Raw genomic sequence first — 17,540 nt, forward strand, 5'->3', positions numbered from 1 at the left:
CCTGCATGGCCACCCCTGACCCCCAGCCCTGGCCACGTGACCAAGTCCTGACCACAGGCAGGTGAGCACAGGACTGAGCTTAAGACCTCCCACAGGCGACCCTGCCTCCCTCTGCTCCTTCCTCCACCCCTCCTATGCGATCAGTGCCCACGTGCCCTGGAAGACATGGGTGCAACATCACAGAGCAGAGCCCTGTTCTCAGCACACGTCACACTGAGGGCCCGGCCTTGGTTCTGATGAGTATTTGACCATGCGGAGGCCTCAACAGTGCTGGCACCCACCTGGCTGAAGCACCTGAGCGAGGTGGCACAGGTGGAAAGGGCTCCTCGGTTGGTTTGTTTTAACAGCAACACGGGTGGGCGTGGGAAGGGGCATCAAAAGCACCCACCCGAGAGGCACAGAGGCCAAGTCTGGCAGCCTAACTCCATCAGGCTGTCTCCGCTAGGTCTTCCTTCCCTTTCAGAGCTGGAGGAGGAAACACACACCTCCTTGTTCAGCAGGGAGGGGACCCTGCCGGAGGAGCCTGGAAACCAGATCCAACTGCTCAGGCTCTCGGTGAAGGGGAGAGGATGAAGGACCACGTGCGATGTTTGCAAATATGCGCCTGACCCACACGTTGACTGTTCTTTCTCGCCTGGCTGCCACTCCTGCCTGCTGCCCACTGGGCTATGGGAGCAATGAGCTGGGGCCCCACAACAAGCCTGGAGGTGACCCCCACCAGGAGCCAGGGTAGGGAGGATGCTCTGGTGGATCACAAGGACAGACTCTTCCCAGCATGACGAGAGGAAGGACTGGGAGTGTCATGGGTCAGACCGGGAATTCTCAGCAAGAGGGCGACGTCACATAAAGCAAGGTCAGCATAGCCTGGGGCCCCGAGCAAAGGCTTTATAAATGGCAAGCAGGTGGGAGAGGCAGAGCCGTGGGTGAGCCTACAGCACCCGGGAACATGACGCATGGCCAGATATCTGATTTTTTTTTTTTGTCTTTTTGTCTTTTTGCCATTTCTTGGGCCGCTCCCGTGGCGTGTGGAGGTTCCCAGGCTAGGGGTCTAATTGGAGCTGTAGCCACCGGCCTACGCCAGAGCCACAGCAACGCGGGATCCGAGCCGCGTCTGCAACCTACACCACAGCTCATGGCAACGACGGATCGGTAACCTACTGAGCAAGGGCAGGGATCAAACCCGCAACCTCATGGTTCCTAGTCGGATTCGTTAACCACTGCGCCACAACGGGAACTCCGACATCCGATTCCTGATGCTGATGAGGGCCCATCAGCCCAGGGGCCATCACAGCATGGGGAGTCCCTGTGGAGCTGGCATGCGGACCAGGCCACCTGATGTCGGGACTACACGCTGCTCTGCACTGCCCCAGCCTGGCTATAACCGGGTGGCATGTTCTCCAAGGCCACTGTGGACGTACAACAGGGGACAGCCTGCAGACCATAAGGCGAATCCAGCCTGCTGGCTATTTCTATACAACCCAGCAACTAATAACAGGTTTCACCTTTTTCAATGGTTGAAAAAAAGTCAAAAGAATACATTGTGACATATGAAGACTCCATGAACCTCAAAGGTCGCTGCCTATAAATAAGGCTTTGCTGGAACATACAAGGCTTACTCGCTTCTGGACCATCCACAGCTGCTCCTGGGCTACAGACACGGCCCTCAGGGCCTCGAATATTCGCTGTTGGCCCTTGAGGAAAAAGCGTGCCCACCCCGGGTGAAGAGAGAGCGCCTCGTCGAAGGGGACCTTTACAGACACGGCGCAGCAGCAGAGGGTGGATTTCTGTGCTGAGGAGGAAGCTGCGGGGGTGGCACGCCCGCTGAACCAGGCCCAATCTCACCAAGCTCTGAGCACACGCAGTGTCTTCACGGCCCAGTGACTCCCCCCACCCCCCAACAGCATGGTACGTGGGTCCCAACGACAACCTCAGTGAGGTTCTGTCCACCTCGAGGACACAGTTTGCTTTCCCTCCACCCCAAGCCCTACAGCTCACGGCAGGACTTCCCATAAGGGCCTGAGGTCAGCTCATCAGGGCCAGATGGATGACAGGGCCTGCCTGGCCCAGCCCAGGCCATGGTCACCGAGACGTGGGGCCCCCCAGCCAGCCGCCTGGTCCCTTTACCTCCTTGGAGGACAGCAACAGGGTCTGCACCGGCTCGAAGTCCTGGAAGAGCTGTGTCTCCTCGATGATGTGAACGCTGTTATCGAGGCTGATGGCTTTGTGCAGGGCGCCCCGGTCTGCAAGGTCGCAGCTACGGGTCAGTCCCCAGAGCAGAGAATGACGTTCTCCACTCCCTCCCCTCCAAGAAGACTCAGAAAGAGCGATTTTCCTTTTTTTCTTTTCAGGGCCGCACCCACGGTATATGGAGGTTCCCAGGCTAAGGGTCAAATCAGAGTTGTAGCTGCTGGCCAACACCACAGCCACAGCAACGCCCAATCTGAGCCACACCTGCGATCTACACCACAGCTCACAGCAACGCTGGATCCTTAACCTACTGAGAGAGGCCAGGGATCGAACCCACTTCCTCAAGGATACAGATTCATTAACCAATGAGCCATGACAGGAACTCCAAAATAGTGATATTTTGCATTAGGCACAGAATAGGGAAAGCTATTGGCAAAATAAACTATTGGAAACCCACCTGGCATGGGGTATCCCCATTTTTTCCTGAAAAATAAATAGCCCTTTATGGACTTGAATGCCCTTCATCAGTGCAGCCGACACTGTGCCATGCAAACTAATGTGCCATGGGCTCCACGGGTCTCTGGGGGAGCCATCCTGGTGCCAAGAGCCCTGGGCACGGAAGGCTGATAGCTGGACAGCACCCAGGGCTGACCACAGAGCCCGCCAGCTGCTGCTGCGCCTGGACACTGTCCCCACTCCACAAACACTTATGTTGGAGTCCATAGGCTGCCGGGAAAAGTGTGCATCCCAGGGCAGGTCAGGACAGGTCTGGAAGCCAGCGGCTCATGCAGGGAGATGGGACGTGCCCACCTGCTGGCTGACCCCAAAAGGGGTCAAGGGGCACCACCTGACCTCCTTTTGCACTAGCCTAGTCCTATGGGACCTGAATTTCCAGATCAGGGACAGGACTTGCTTTTTTTTTTTTCTTTTTTTCTTTTCAGGGCCATACCCATGGCATATGGAGGTTCCCAGACTAGGGGTTGAATTGGAGCTACAGCCGCTGGCCTGCACCAGTCACAGCAACGTGGGATCTGAGCCGTGTCTGCGACCTACACCACAGCTCACGGCAACGCAGGATCCTTAACCCACTGAGCAAGGCCAGGGATCAAACCTGCACCCTCATGAATCCTAGTTGGGTTTGTTAACCACAGAGCCACAAAGGGAACTCCAGGGCTTGCATTTTTAACCAGTGTCCTAGTGATCTGACAGTCACAGGGCTCAGAAGCCACCCAGGCATGGCAACTTCTCAGAAATACTTCTAGGATCTAACAAACCCGGCATTTTCAGGAGGTGTGGGCTCCATGGGTCGGAGGTGAGCTGGACTTAACCAGGTTCTTCCCTGGGACCTGGGACCCACCTGTGCTGACAAACATGACGTCATGGACAGTCCCATCCAGGGCCCAGGTCCTGTCCACTACGATCTGCGTGTAGTTCACGTCGCTTTTGATCAGCCGGGGCCTGCCGTCTATCGGGGTCACGGAGTCGTCCATCAGAGGGTGGTCTTTGACAAACTGCAGAGTCTTGTCCGGAAGGTTCAGAGAACTGGAGAAGTTGGCCGCCCGCGCCTCTCGGGTGATGCACTGCGGGGAGTAGACCCTGTTACCTTGCGGCGCACGGGCTCGCAGCACGTGTTCCGCGCCGGGGCTGCAGTTCCCCGAGGGGCACGACTTGGGACTACACAGCGGGTTTCTTGAAAAAAATGGAAAACCTGGGGTGACCTTTCCCCAGAACCTGAAGACACAGGGACAAAGCAGGTAGGAAATGCAGTTATCTTTTTATCCACCCGACACAACTGTGTCTCATGATGTGCAGTCAGTGAAGTCATTTTCATCTATTTGTGAATTTTAAAAAGCTATCAAGCTTTTGACATTGAAACGTACACGTCTATCATTTGGTAGCCTTCCCAGGAGAAGAGAAGTCTGGAAAAATTGCTAAAAGCAGCCCAATTCTAATAGCAAATAGCAAACAGGTCAAGAGCACGGAGGATTCTTTTCTCTGTCTCAGCTCCTGATGTGCGTAAGCAAAATTCGCGACCTCAAGTGGATACCTTTTGCCTAATGATATGCATGAAAGGAAGTGACCCGAGTGAGCAGAGGTGCCAAGAGGGGGCCATCCTGGGGTGAGCTCTGAGCTCCACCAACTGTCTGAGCACATGGCCAGCTTATCAGTCACATCGTAAACAGATATTCAGCTGCACTGCCCTAAAAACCTGCATGGATTTCCTCATAAAATTCACTCCTTTTAGGAGGAAAATAAAATTCCTCATATCAATGAATGGAGATGACCGCTCAGCTCTTTGTCAAGAAATCATGTGTTTTTCTGCAAGAAACAGAAAATGAAACAAACCTCATTTTATTATGCAATGTCAATCCCACACAGCACTGTGTGCCAGCCAGTGTTTGGACAATATGCAGCAACAGCTGTTACACAACCCAGCGACAAGAACACGGCAAAGGGATAGCATGCCCATGGTACTGCCCGGTGCTGGGTGGACGCCTGATCCTCCAGCAACAGCCCAGCCCCGGTATGGCAGGGGGGCACGGCGTGGCCAGCATGTCCAGGCCCCCACAGAGCCCGGGCCCACTTACCGCCCCGGGCCGTGGCGTGGGGACAGCCCCGTTGTAGCGCACCCACTTGGTGTGGGACTGCTCCACTGTGGCACTCTGCATGTACTTCCCTCGGGAGAAGACTGCCTCGGCCGTGGACAGGTTGTAGGCGCACACAGCCGACAGCCCCACATTGTTCCTGGGAAGGAGGGGTGACGTGAGCGCCTTGCTAGGGCAGTGGGGGGGGGGGGTGCTGCAGGGAAAACATCCCGCCTCCTGCCCGCCTGAGGCACTCACAGCTGTGGGGTGAAGACCCCGTAAAACACGGGCTCCTTTAGGTCCGGAGACCTGAGGACGAAGACATCCCGCAGCACGTTGAAGACGAGGTTGCTGTCCGGCCGGGAGCAGATCAGCCTGGCCTTCAGGAAGGAGGTCCACTTCTTCTGTAACGTCCGCAGGCCGCCCTGGTCCCCCTGAAACCCACAGATGTGCGTGGCGGGAGGAGGGCAGGCACACCCCGTGAGCAGGGGTAAGTGACAGGAGCCCAGAGCAGAAGCCAAGGCTAAAAACGAAAGCGGGCTGCAGGCCGCCGGTGACCTCGGCACTCCTTCCACGCCAGCCTGGATCACACATGCAAGTTCAAAACCAAGCCAGGAGAACCCTCTCAAGGGGCAGTCGTTCAGCTGCAGCTAGAACAGCTGCTGGATTCTGCCAACCCCCTGTCCCCCAACAGACGCCCTGCCCCACCGTGCTCGCACATGTTTACTGCTTTGGTCCTTTGGCTCGTGTGCCTCTTCAGACACTCGACCCGTCCGTGGGTGACCCTCAGAGCTGGGGGCCGGTGGATGCAGGGCTCCCCAGTCTGTCTCGGGCCAATGTGCCTGGCAGGGGTGCGGAACGTGGTCTCCCTCAGAGATGCTGCCCCTGGGACATCAGACCTTCCCTTCCATCTAGCCCCCAGCAGGTGCTCTGACCTGCTAGCTCCTCCCACACACTCTGCAGTGAACCGACCACCTGGAGACAATCGCCAAACACCCCTGACATGACTTGGTCTGGAGAGAAACACTGAAACTCTGATAACTGGATGCAGAAGATGAAAACGAAGCATCCTCATTAATTCTGGACCCGATGAAAATGCACCCACCCCCTCTTTACACGGGGATGGTAAAATCCCGTTCCGATAAAATTTGGTTAATACGGTACCGAAAAACTAACTTTCTATCAACTGGGGGAGGGTCTGAGGGAGGTGTGCTAAGGGCAGAGCCCCGAGGACAGGAAGGCACCATTGTCACACACGGTCCCCACGGTGTCCGCGCTGCCACCTACGTGGCAGGAAACGGACGTGTCCGAGAAAACGAGCCTGGGTGACGTGCCACCACCAAGGGCTGGACCCGAGGAGGAAAGGGGGGGACGCGCTCACCTTGCACACCCTCGCTACGCGGGGGATCAGCAGCTTGAAGACAAACTCGTACTCCACAGACACCTCCGTGAAGAAGAAGTACACCCTGTCATCGCCACCGCCCCCGCCTCCAGGGCTCTCGCGCATCACGTCAGCAAACACGAAGCTGGGCTCTGCAGGAAAAGGCACTTTGGTTATCCCCGGGCATGCCCAGGGACCTCGGCACCCCCAGAAAGGACGTGGGAGGGTGCCTGTGCCACACCCCAAACAAACTGCAGGGCCCGGGAATGAAGACAGCACCCATCCAGGCCTTCTCAGTCTAAAGAGATGCCCGAGACAGTGGCCCTGGAGCAGACCCCTCCCCATCCAGCCCAGGAACGGACGGCGGGGCCTCACGCCTGGCCCTCAGGCGCTGGATCCCCCACCTCCCGGAAGACCCACTGGAAGATATGCACTTGCTGGTTTAATCGGCAGGCGTCTAAAGGGAACAAACTCCCAACCACCAGATCCAAGTGCCCTGGGGTCCTGGCAGGCACCTGAAAGAAAAGTCCCCTGCAAGCAGCTGTGAGCCATCTGCACAGAGTCCAATGTGCACACATGATGTCCAGAGGTGACGATACAATGTCACATGCTGACTGAATGAGCCCAAGTTTGCCGCTCCCAGATCCACTGTCAAGGAGGGTAAAGGCCAGCTGGAAACCGGGCTCCAGGGCACAAAAGCCTTTCCTCCCCCATTTCTCATCGGTAGGAAATAGGCCCCAGGCAGACTCCCCAACCAAGGGCGGGTTCAAAGAGCTGCTAATCAGGGAAGGGAGGGGATGCAGGGACCAGGGAGGAGCAGTCAAGGGACAACAGTGCAGCCTTGGGGCAGGGTCCAGGTTCTTCCTCAAGGAATATGCACAAGAAAACCTTTGGGCTCGACTGCAGACTAAAACCCCCCATCAAATAGGAAGCATTCTTCACTCCAGAAAGGAGGAGGACCACTGGAACCTGTCCGAGGGCCACTAAACGCCAACTGTGAAGAAGCATGAAAGCTTGCATCCTTATCCATGGCCCTACTTTCCACCCCTAAAACTATAAAACCGCCTCCTATTCTCTCCCAAGGGAGGGCACAGTCTTTAGGGCATTAGCCTGCGGTGAACCTCCTTTGCCTGGCAGAGCAATAAAGCTATTTTTTTCTCCTCTGCTCAACACTCCGTCTTTGCATTTCTATCTGGCACCTGGTGGAGAGAGTTTTGGCACCAGGCTTAATACAGCGCTCTCTTAGCAGAGAAGAAAACAAAGAAGTCCCGGAAGGCTGGCTGTGGAGCCCCGAGCAGTTCCAGAAGCATCCCCATTGCCCAGGGCTGACATAAGCTCCAGGACACATGAGGATGAGCCCTGATGCCCTCCTGTGAGGCTGGAGAACAAGAGTGGGGGGCGGCTCTGCAAGGAATTGACCCTGAGCGGAAATACCTCCTGGGATGCCACGGGCATCTGCTTCTTACCGTTAAGCCAAGGTATCGCGTACTCCGTTCTCAGAGGACTGTGGGAAGAATTTCGGGAGATGATGGGTTCGCTTCCCAAAAAGTTATATGATGTCCCAGAATAAAGCTCTCCATCTTCAGCAGCCCAGGAGGAAAGCAGAGAAGAGAATCAACACCACGCTGGGGACAGACACTCAGACCACATATCCTCCCAGGAAATGGGGAGGGGCCATCGCGCCCTGCTTCTGGGCGCATGTTTCTGTTCCCTGAGTCTTCTGTTTCATTTCTTTAACAAGGGTGATTTTGTGTGTGTGTGTGTGTGTGTGTGGCTGAACCCACAGCAGATGGAAGTTCCCAGGCCAGGGATTGAATCTGAGCCGCAGCTGCAACCCACAGCTGCCACTGACACCATCCCCGTGGCATCGCTGGATCCTTAACCCACTGTGCCACAGCGGGAACTCAGCATGGGTAATTTTGTGCTCCACTTTAAACTGGATTTTATGAGCATTAGGGGCAATAAGTAACACAAACAAGTAATTCTTGCATCCAGTAAAAATAAACAATACAACAGTGGGCAGAAATAGGGCTCCTGGTTTGCTTGCCTCGGGCAGACCATTCCAAGGCAGGCGCAGCTCAGACAGACACAAACTCTCCTCCAACAGGACCATTAACTCAGTGTGACCCAGTAACCCAACGATTTGCACACATGACAGCTGTAAAATAATCTCTTCCCACAAATCTAACTTGAGTACCATGAGGTAGCTGGTTATACTACTGAACAATGAATTCCAAAGCTTGTCTCAGAAGATCCACGGAGAGGCACCTGTACCTCCTGTGAGGACCGTGAATATGGGCACGAAGCAGAGGGAGGGCACTGCAGAGGATGAGGAACGGGGCCGCCTGGGTCCAGCAGAGCTAAGCCAGGGAAAGACTCAGCAGGACTCACCAACCATGACAGACGTGTAGCTCTGTGCTGGGTCGAAGGGACACCTTCCTTTCCCATCCTCATTTTTCCCCAGAAACGCAAAGGATGTTAAGTTCTGCAATTGAATGAACAGAAAGAGCATCACACAGTGTTGGGATTCCTGTGGTCATAACGGATGTCTGTTGGACCATTTAACTTACAGCCTCGCTCTTCATGGTGGGCATGGCCAACCACCCTGTCCCAGGTCTAGACGCCAGTGCCTTGGCACCCTCTGACACCCTCGAGAGCACCTCCAGATCTGAGGGCCTCAGTTCACTCACTTGTAAGACGAAGATGGCCATGCTGATGGCTCCAGGGTCATAAAACCACCAAGGCAAACTGAACGTGGATGGGCCTCGGTCCAGATCAGAAGGCCATGTGCAGAACTTTAACATCAATACACACAGCCTTCCCGGCAGTGGGGGAGCAGGCTATCAATAAAGATAACGGTGGATAAAAGGAAGAGAAACTCTACCTCATTCCACCCCCCGAAATATACTCCAGATCCACTGAGAATTTGAATTTTATTATCTATTATTATTATTTTTTAGGGCCACAACCACGGCATATGGAGGTTCCCGGGGTAGGGGTCGAATTGGAGCTGTAGCTCCCTGCCTATGCCACAGCCACAGCCACACAGGATCTGAGATGAGTCTGCAACCTACATCACAGCTAATGGCAATGCCGGATCCTTAAACCACTGAGCAAGTCCAGGGATTGAACCTGCGTCCTCGTGGATGCTAGTCAGATTCATTAACCGCTGAGCCATGACGGGAACTCCGATGATTTGAATTCTAAAAACAGAATCATGCTGCACTAACAGAAAGTACAGGCAACGATTTCAGTCTTGGGACAATCTCTACACCTGACAAGAGAGCCCCAAACCAAGCAAGGAAGAAAACGGCAGGTCCCGTACAGAAAGGACTGGAAAGCTTTTGTCCACAGGAAGGAGGAGACGGAGACCAACAGGAGTGCACAGTGGAGGAAATGCCTGCAAAATGACAGGTGAAGTGTATCCATCCCTGAATATACGAGAAGCTTGTACATGAGTAAGAAAGCAACCTGGGCGGGCGGGGGTGGGGGGGCAGTTTCCTTGTGGTGAAGCGGAAATGAATCTGACCAGTATTCTTGAGGATGTGGGTTCAATCCCTGGCTTCGCTCAGTGGGCCGGGGACCAGGTGTTGCCATGAGCTATGGTGTAGGTCACAGATATGGCTCAGATCCTGCGTTGCATTGCTGTGGCTGTGGTGAAGGCTGGCAGCTGTAGTAGCTCCAACTCAGCCCCTAGCCTGAGAACCTCCATATGCTGCAGGTGTGGCCATGAAAAAGAAAAAAAAAAAAAAAAAAAAAAAAAAAAAAAGGCAAGCAACCCAGGGGTAAATGGTCAAAGCACAGCAAGTTAGAGAAGAAACCTGTCCAGCAGTACAGACAAGAAAGGGTGTGTGAGCTGCTGGCAGCCCAGCAGGCACATGGCAATGAAAGTGGGGTACCTTTTTCACCCAACTGCCAGGAGCAGCTTAAGAAGTCGTGCACCCTGACTGTGACGGGTGGGTGGGTAGCCTCACTGTCTGTGAGGAAAATGCATCCTAGTCACAGAGCAGAAAGGACTCAGGCGCACAGGAAAAGCTGCAGTTACATTTCTAACAGGCTGATGGAGACGATACTGAGATGCTCACCTCTGAGGTGAGGAGGTGTGAACTGTGGTGACAATGAGCACATTTCAGGAGGATACTTTTGGGGGGACCATGGGGAAATCTGAATGGGGAAGAGGTGTCAGACGATGTCCAGGAATTGTACATCTTAGAAGTAATGAGAAACCTGGCGTTGTGTAGGAGAATGTCCCTATTCTTGGTCGTGTGACGACATTCAGGGGTCATAGTTCAGCATGCCCACACCTGCGCACACACAGAGATGCTCCCAACTATGCAATCTAGGTGGTTAGGATATATGTGCGTGATTAACTTGTCATCGGCTTGAAAATTTTTACTGAGCATGTTGGAAAAAAACATTGGTCTAGATTGAAATAAAATACACAATTCCCTTGCCTCAACCATTGAACATGTCTATGAAATTTAAGTTTAAATGCTATACCTTAAGCTTCTGATTAAGAGTTCAGTTAGAAAATCCTTTCATGTGCAGAATATTCCTTTTTTTTGGGGGGGGGTGCCTTTTAGGGCTGCAACCCCAGCATATGGAGGTTCCCAGGGGTCCAATTGGAGCTGTAGCTGTTGCCGGCCTATACCACAAGCACAGCAATGCAGGATCCAAGCCATGTCTGTCTGCGACCTACACCACAGCTCACAGCAATGCCAGATCCTTAACCCACTGGTTTGTTTCCACTGTGCCACGACGGGAACTCCAAATTAAATTTTTTTAAAAAAGAAACATTTTCCAGAGTTCCCATCATGGCGCAGCGGAAACGAATCTGACCAGGAACCATGAGGTTTCAGGTTCGATCCCTGGCCTCACTCAGTGGGTTAAGGATCTGGCGTTGCCGTGAGCTGTGGCGTAGGTTGCAGACTTGGCTTGGATCTGGTGTTGCTGTGGCTGTGGCGTGGGCTGTTGGCAACGGCTCTAATTAGACCGCTAGCCTGGGAACCTCCATATGCCGTGGGTGTGGCCCTAAAAAGACAAAAAAATTTTTTTTAATTTAATTTAATTTTTAGGGCCACACCCACAGCATATGGAAGTTTCCAGGCTAGGGGTCGAATCAGAGCACAGCTGCAGGCCTACACCACAGCCACAGCCACATGGGATCTGAGCCACATCTTTGATGAACACTACAGCTCGCGGCAATGCCAGAACCTTAACCTCCTGAGCCAGGCCAGGGATTGAACTCGCATCCTCACGGACACTATGTCGGGTTCTTAACCTGCGGAGCCACAATGGGAACTCCCAAAATGTTTCTAATATGATTAATGAGACAAAAGAAAAAGAAACTAAACATGTCTCTAAGGACTGAGGGTCTCAACACCTAGCAGCATGGCCACCTCAATTACAGCCTTAGTTGCCAGAGTCTGCAGACACTGAGAGCCCCAGAGCCCCACACTGTGTGGGGGCCCCACCCCAGGGGTCTGCATGTGGATTCAAGGTTTTCTAGGCAGGGCCTGACTTTGCCTAGACTTTGTCCTATTGTTTATCTCTGACTCAAGCCTGGACAACATTTTTTAATTCCAATGAATTTATGGTTCCAGCAAAGTAAGCTTTCTATTCCAGCATGTTTCACCCTTGCCAAGCACTCTCTAAATCAGGGACAAACACTAGGGAATGTGCTTCATCGTCAATCCTCAATGAGATGCATTAAAAACACTCCTTCTCCCTCTCTGTGTTCACTATAAATGGCTCAGCAGAAGATCTGAGAAGAACATCTCCTGGAGAGACGCTGTCGTCCAATCTGCTCTCTCCTTCCTGTTAACAGCCAGCGGGGGAGTGGCAGGAGGGCTGTGTATGAGTGGGGGCCCCCCTCCAAAGGACCCCAAGACAGCAGAAGGCAACCGACGGGGCTCGTGGAGGGTCAAGCATATGATGCAGCTGAGGGAGAGATGGGTTCTGCTTCTAAAACCGCTCAGCAGGAGTTCCCATCGTGGCTCAATGGGGTAAGGTGCCCAAACGGTATCCGTGAGGACTCGGGTTCGAGCCCTGGCCTCGCTCAGTGGGTGAAGGAGCCGAGCTGGTGTTGCCATGAGCTGTGGTGTAGGTCGCAGATGAGGCTCGGATCCTGTGTTGCTGTGGCTGTGGCGTAGGCTGGCGGCTGCAGCTCCTATTCAACCCCTAATCTGGGAACCTCCATATGTCACAGGTGTGGCCCTAAAATGACCAAAAAAAAAAAAGAAAGAAAGGAAAGAAAAAAACCACACTAGGCACACTGGCATCATGTTGTCGCTCCTTGGAGGGGCAAAATCCAGAACTGCAGATCAGTGGGCAACTTGTACCACAACAGCTGACATTTGATGGTGGCACCCCTTGACTAGAGCGGCAGATACGCTGTCCTAGTGGGCCCAGCTGCCATGAAGACCAACAGGGGTAGGGCAGCAGTGGCTGCAACCACACACATTCATGCCTTGTGGTTCTAGGGGCTGGAAGCCTGTGACCAGTGTGTGGGCACAGTGGGTGCCCAGTGAGGAACCTTTCCTGGCTTGCAGACAGCCAGCCGCCTTCTTGCTGTGTCCTCATGTGGTGAGAGAGACAGATCTCTGATGGCTTGTCCTCTTCTTACAGAGCCACCATCCTCTCGGATCAGGACCCCACCCATATGACCTTGTTTAACCTTAATTACCGCCTCATGAGCTGCATCTTCAAATACCACTGGAGATAGGGACTGGGGGCTTCAACACATGGATTTGGGGGAGACACAAACATTGAGCCCATAATGTACATGAACCAAGATCAAGGGATCCAGGAATAGAAGTCCTGACTTCTCCACGTGACAGGACCCCTGTCATGGCCAGGGCTCCCTCACAAAATGCAAAATGTAACAGGGAGAAATAGACAAGATTATGGCTCATGGGAGTTCCCGTCGTGGCGCAGTGGTTAACCAATCCGACTAGGAACCATGAGGTTGCGGGTTCGGTCCCTGGCCTCGCTCAGTGGGTTAAGGATCTGGTGTTGCCGTGAGCTGTGGTGTAGGTTGCAGACATGGCTCGGATCTGTCATTGCTGTGGCTCTGGCGTAGGCTGGCAGTTGCAGCTCCAATTCGACCCCTAGCCTGGGAACCTCCATATGCTGCGGGAGCGGCCCTAGAAAAGGCAAAAAAAAAAAAGATTATGGCTCATGGTTGCTTCTCTTGGTCAACAAGAGACTTCCCAAAGGTCGGCCACTGGGCCCATGAGTCCCGCCCCAGCCAGGCCCTCAGTCATGGTGGTTTACAGACAGGACAGGCTTAGAGGAGGCCAGAGAGTGGGCAGAGGCCTCCTGAGGAGCCCAGATCTGCCCCCCACCCCCCACAACACACACACACAACCAGTAGGAGAAAATCCTCCCGGTCTGCAGAGTGGCGACCCCTCAGCACTGGCCTTGAGCCCCACTCTGCTTTCATCAGTGACCAGGGGACATGCTGTGGCCTTACCAGGTGGTCACAGGTTGGCTGGAAGGCGTTGGTACCGCACACATAAAGGGCACTGGCACTGAGCGGCTGCAGCACGCGGATGTAGTTAAGGCATTCTGTCTGCAAAGGAAGGAAAAGGCACGGCGTCACCCATCAGGCAGGCTCCACCATCCCAAATGCTTTACCTGCTTAATTCAGAGCAGGAATCAGCTGAGCACACACCCCACGACAGCTCCTCACAGCTCAAGGACGACCAGCCCGCCTGCCTCAGATGTCGTCTTCCTTCAACGCCAGCCCTGCCCTGCCCGGTTCGTGCAGGTTCACTGAGATCCAGTTCCAACCCCGGACAAACCTCAATCTGCAGCTGGCCTGAGGGCTTTTGTCTCTGCAGGATCCCCAGGCTGTCGTCAGGTGCCAAATGGATTTCACTTCAGTCACTAATTTATACTCAACGAAGATGTACTGGCCAGAAGGCAATGAAAGCTGACCTCAAAGCTTACTGGACACCCACCATATGGAAAAAACCACGCTGACTCTCACGCCACACACAAACCATTCATTCTGCTGGCAGACCCACGGCGGGTGTGCTGTCCAGAATACCCTCCGCCTTCCTTTTCCCGAGGGGACCCCACCCTCTGCACCCCAGTGTGTGCAACACTGCTTCTCAGGAGTGGGGTGTGTCTGGCCCGCCCAGCTCAGGGGGGAGGCTGGACTAATGAGAGGGCTCTGAGCCTGGCTCTACATCAGAAAGGCCCCGCAGGAAAACCAGACACCGCTGGAGAACCCGCTCACCATTTAAGGCTGAAATGTGCTTGGATTATATGTGCCGACATCTGACAGTATTTCCACATAGGAAGGGTTTTTGCTTTTTTTTCTTTTTCTTTTTTTTTTTTTTTTTTTGCCATGATTGTGTTTAAACTGGGAAGGACTCTTGTCCGCCTATGGCCTCCGCGCCGGGCCAGCCAAAGGGCTTGTTCTAATTTAGCTCCGAGACAACTCCCTATGACACCCGTTATTACATCACAATGCCTGCATTCTCCCTCGTTTCCTAAAGTAACTTTGACCTTAGTGACTGTGGGGAAAACGGTCAACATTTTGCTAAAAAAGTTTAATCAAAAATTGCTCTTCCCCCCCGTCCCCCAAATTTTGTTTTGAGATTAGCCAAGAGCTACTGAAATGTACAATAACGCAGCTGTCTTACCATCTACCAAGGAAGACAGGGCTCTTATACGTGGAGATTCCGAGAGCAGCCCAGCATCTGTTAGGGTCAGGCTCTTGGGGGTGATGGGAGGAACCCAGAGCTCTGGAGGGAAGTGGACACTGAACATCACGCTGGGGTGCCCAGTATCTTCCAGACAAGGAGCAGATTCTCAAGGGATTGATGGTGCCAAAAATCCAGAAATCTACAGCAACCTCTCCTGGCCACTGGGGTTTAGGGAAGGCAAGAAGCCCTGCATTTTACACCTTTAGCCAGCAGGCACTAGACATCATTTTCTGTAGTCAAAGTTTTAAGCCATTTGATTAATGCAGAAAACCTTTTTCTTTTTTTTCTTGTGTTAGGGCTGCACCTGAGGCATTTGGAAGTTCCCAGGCTAGGGGCTGAATCAGAGCTGTAGCTACCAGCCTACAGCACAGCCACAGCAAGATCAGATCCGAGCTGCATCTGCAACCTGCGAGGCCAGGCAGGGATTGAACCTGCATCCTCACGGATACTAGCAGGGTTCATTAGCTCTGAGCCACAATGGGAACTTTCAGAGAAACTTTAATTTTCAAAAGCCTGTTTGGCACTTGCATTGGGAGCCCCCAGCCCACCACGTGGAAGCAGAGGAATAAGGAGCAAGATGATCTCGATGACGTAAGCGAGCCCGCCGGAATCCTGAGGGTTGAGTGACATGCCTGGGCTGCACTGCAGATGTCAGGGCATTCAGGAGAGTGGAACAAGGAAGATGTGCCTGGGTGGTCTCTGGAGCTTGCAAAAGAAATTACCTGTTTTGACTTCCCTTTTTCCGCACATTTTGCTTTTTTATCTTCTGAGACCTTCCAATACACCTGTGAGGGAAAATGAGAGTCCGTGTCAGGGCATGTTCCCCCTTTCAAAGGAGATACTGGTGTAAAAAAGGGACAGGGTACAAAGCAGATGGTGGTGTTCAGGGCACAGGTATTTCCTCGGACAGGAACATCTCAGACTGCAACGCAACGCAAGCTCGGGGGAGACGACTGCGGGCGGGAGCCCATGAGCAACGGGGGCTGCGTCCAAGTTCTGGGATCCTCATCCTGTGGCCAGGGGACCCCTGCTCACTGGAAAACAACTGCAAAGACTAAACGACCGAAGGTGGGAGGATTCAATTATTCAACAAAAAGCTGTCCACAGGCATCTTCAAACGTCAAAGTGGGATTTTCATCCCTTCAAGAGTGATTCTCGGGTCCAATAAAAAGTCTCAACTATCAGCGGAACGGCAGGATTGTGATACTTTAAATTTTATGTGACAGCAGCAGGTGAACGTGACAGGGGACGTGCCGCTAGGATCTGTGCTCCTTTCACACGGGGGGTGGGGGAGTACACAGGAGCCAGGCTGGCGGGCGCCTCAGGCCCTCGCCCTCCAGAGGACAGAGAGGCACAGCCCCACCTCACCACCCCCAAGAGGCCCCCATCTGCCTGCATGATGTTCCAGGATTAATGCCAACGTATAGTTCCCCCCAGGGAATTAAAGCCGGGGTCGAGCACTCAGAAGTCAGGAACCCCATGGGCTCCTCCTCGGCAGTGAAGTGAATCCCCAGCAACTCATCCTCGGGGACATGGCAGCCCTAATCCAGACACACGGAAGCTGAACCAAGTCCCATTTCAAAGAGCCTCTTCTTTCAGAAATGAAAATGCAGGAGTTCCCGTTGTGGCTCAGCAGAAACGAATCTGACTAGCATCTATGAAGATGCAGGTTCAATTCCTGGCTTCGCTCAGTGGGTTAAGGATCCGGCGTTGCTGTGAGCTGTGGTGTAGGCCGGCAGCAACAGCTCCAATTAGGCGCCTAGCCTGGGAATCTCCATATGCTGCGGATGCAGCCCTAAAAAGATCAAAAAGAAAAGAAAAAAAAAGAAATGAAAATGCACAGTTTTGTCATTATGTACACGCACGGCATAAGCATCCAGGAACGTGACCTCTTGACGGGCCTGTGATCACACTCGGGGGGTGTCGCTGAAGCCTGGCTGTGGTCCTTTCCCTGTTTTTTCTCTTTGGTGTCTATGGGGCCTGAAGCCTCTCAGTCACTCTGAGGGGCCGCAGTGATGTCATCACAGAGCAACGTGGGTTCAGACCGTGCACCTGTGCCCGTGTACAGGGGACTGCTATGCTCCCAAGACGAGACTGAGAGGCAGCCACAGCCCGAGGAGTTGGGAAGAAGATGGAGGCTCAGAGGAGGGGGGTTTCATGACAGAGGGAGTAGGGGCTGAGCGGGCAGGATCCCTCTGCTCTAAGTGCCCTGCATTTTTAAAACACTTTCTTAAACCAGCTATAACGGAAAAAAATAAACATCACTAAAATAAAAACTAAAACACTTTCTTTTCAGAGATACCATTGTGGCTCAGTGGGTTAAGAACCCAACTAGTGTCCATGAAGTTGCCGGTTCAACCCCTGGCTTCACTCAGTGGGTTGAGGATCTGGTGTTGCCGTGAACTGTGGAGTAGGTCACAGACTCGGCTCAGATTCTGCGCTGCTGTGGCTGTGGCGTAGGCTGGTAGCTGCAGCTAAAACGTGACCCTTAACCTGGGAACCTCCATATGCCACCAGGGTGGTCACAAAAAGAAAAAAGAAAGAAAATCCAAGATAAAATAACGGTGATCCCTGTGGGTGCTGCAGGCCCGGGGAGGGGGCAGGCTGCCAGGGACGTCTTGCGATGGGGCTTCATGGACACAGGACAGAAAGGAACCGTGAGGCCCTGGT

General features: G+C 53.5%; 1 protein-coding gene across 31 annotated transcripts in view; it reads right to left on the reverse strand.

Moving 5' to 3' along the window:
* The window catches only part of SEMA4D (semaphorin 4D), a 121,401-nt gene that overhangs the window by 18,063 nt on the left and 85,798 nt on the right, over positions 1–17,540 (reverse strand). For 30 of the 31 annotated variants that reach the window (XR_014826371.1, XR_014826370.1, XM_084994485.1 and 27 more), the window contains 9 exons: positions 15,593–15,655; positions 13,628–13,726; positions 8,545–8,638; positions 7,620–7,733; positions 6,154–6,305; positions 5,031–5,206; positions 4,776–4,932; positions 3,545–3,767; positions 2,125–2,240 (listed from right to left, as the gene is read on the reverse strand). Coding sequence is in view for 29 of the 31 variants with exons in the window: in XM_084994485.1 (XP_084850611.1) it covers positions 2,125–2,240; positions 3,545–3,767; positions 4,776–4,932; positions 5,031–5,206; positions 6,154–6,305; positions 7,620–7,733; positions 8,545–8,638; positions 13,628–13,726; positions 15,593–15,655 (1,194 nt within the window). In the remaining 2 variants the exon portion in view is untranslated. Of the gene's footprint in view, positions 1–2,124; positions 2,241–3,544; positions 3,768–4,775; positions 4,933–5,030; positions 5,207–6,153; positions 6,306–7,619; positions 7,734–8,544; positions 9,178–13,230; positions 13,323–13,627; positions 13,727–15,592; positions 15,656–17,540 lie in introns of those variants that run through there. The other variant, XM_084994494.1, reaches the window with a different exon arrangement.

This window comes from Sus scrofa, chromosome 14 (genome assembly GCF_054392235.1).
Source record: "Sus scrofa isolate SSC_HxYL_T2T_F1_AM1 chromosome 14, Sscrofa_HxYL_maternal_Yorkshire_Landrace_v2.0, whole genome shotgun sequence".
In the NCBI taxonomy this organism is placed as follows: domain Eukaryota; kingdom Metazoa; phylum Chordata; class Mammalia; order Artiodactyla; family Suidae; genus Sus; species Sus scrofa.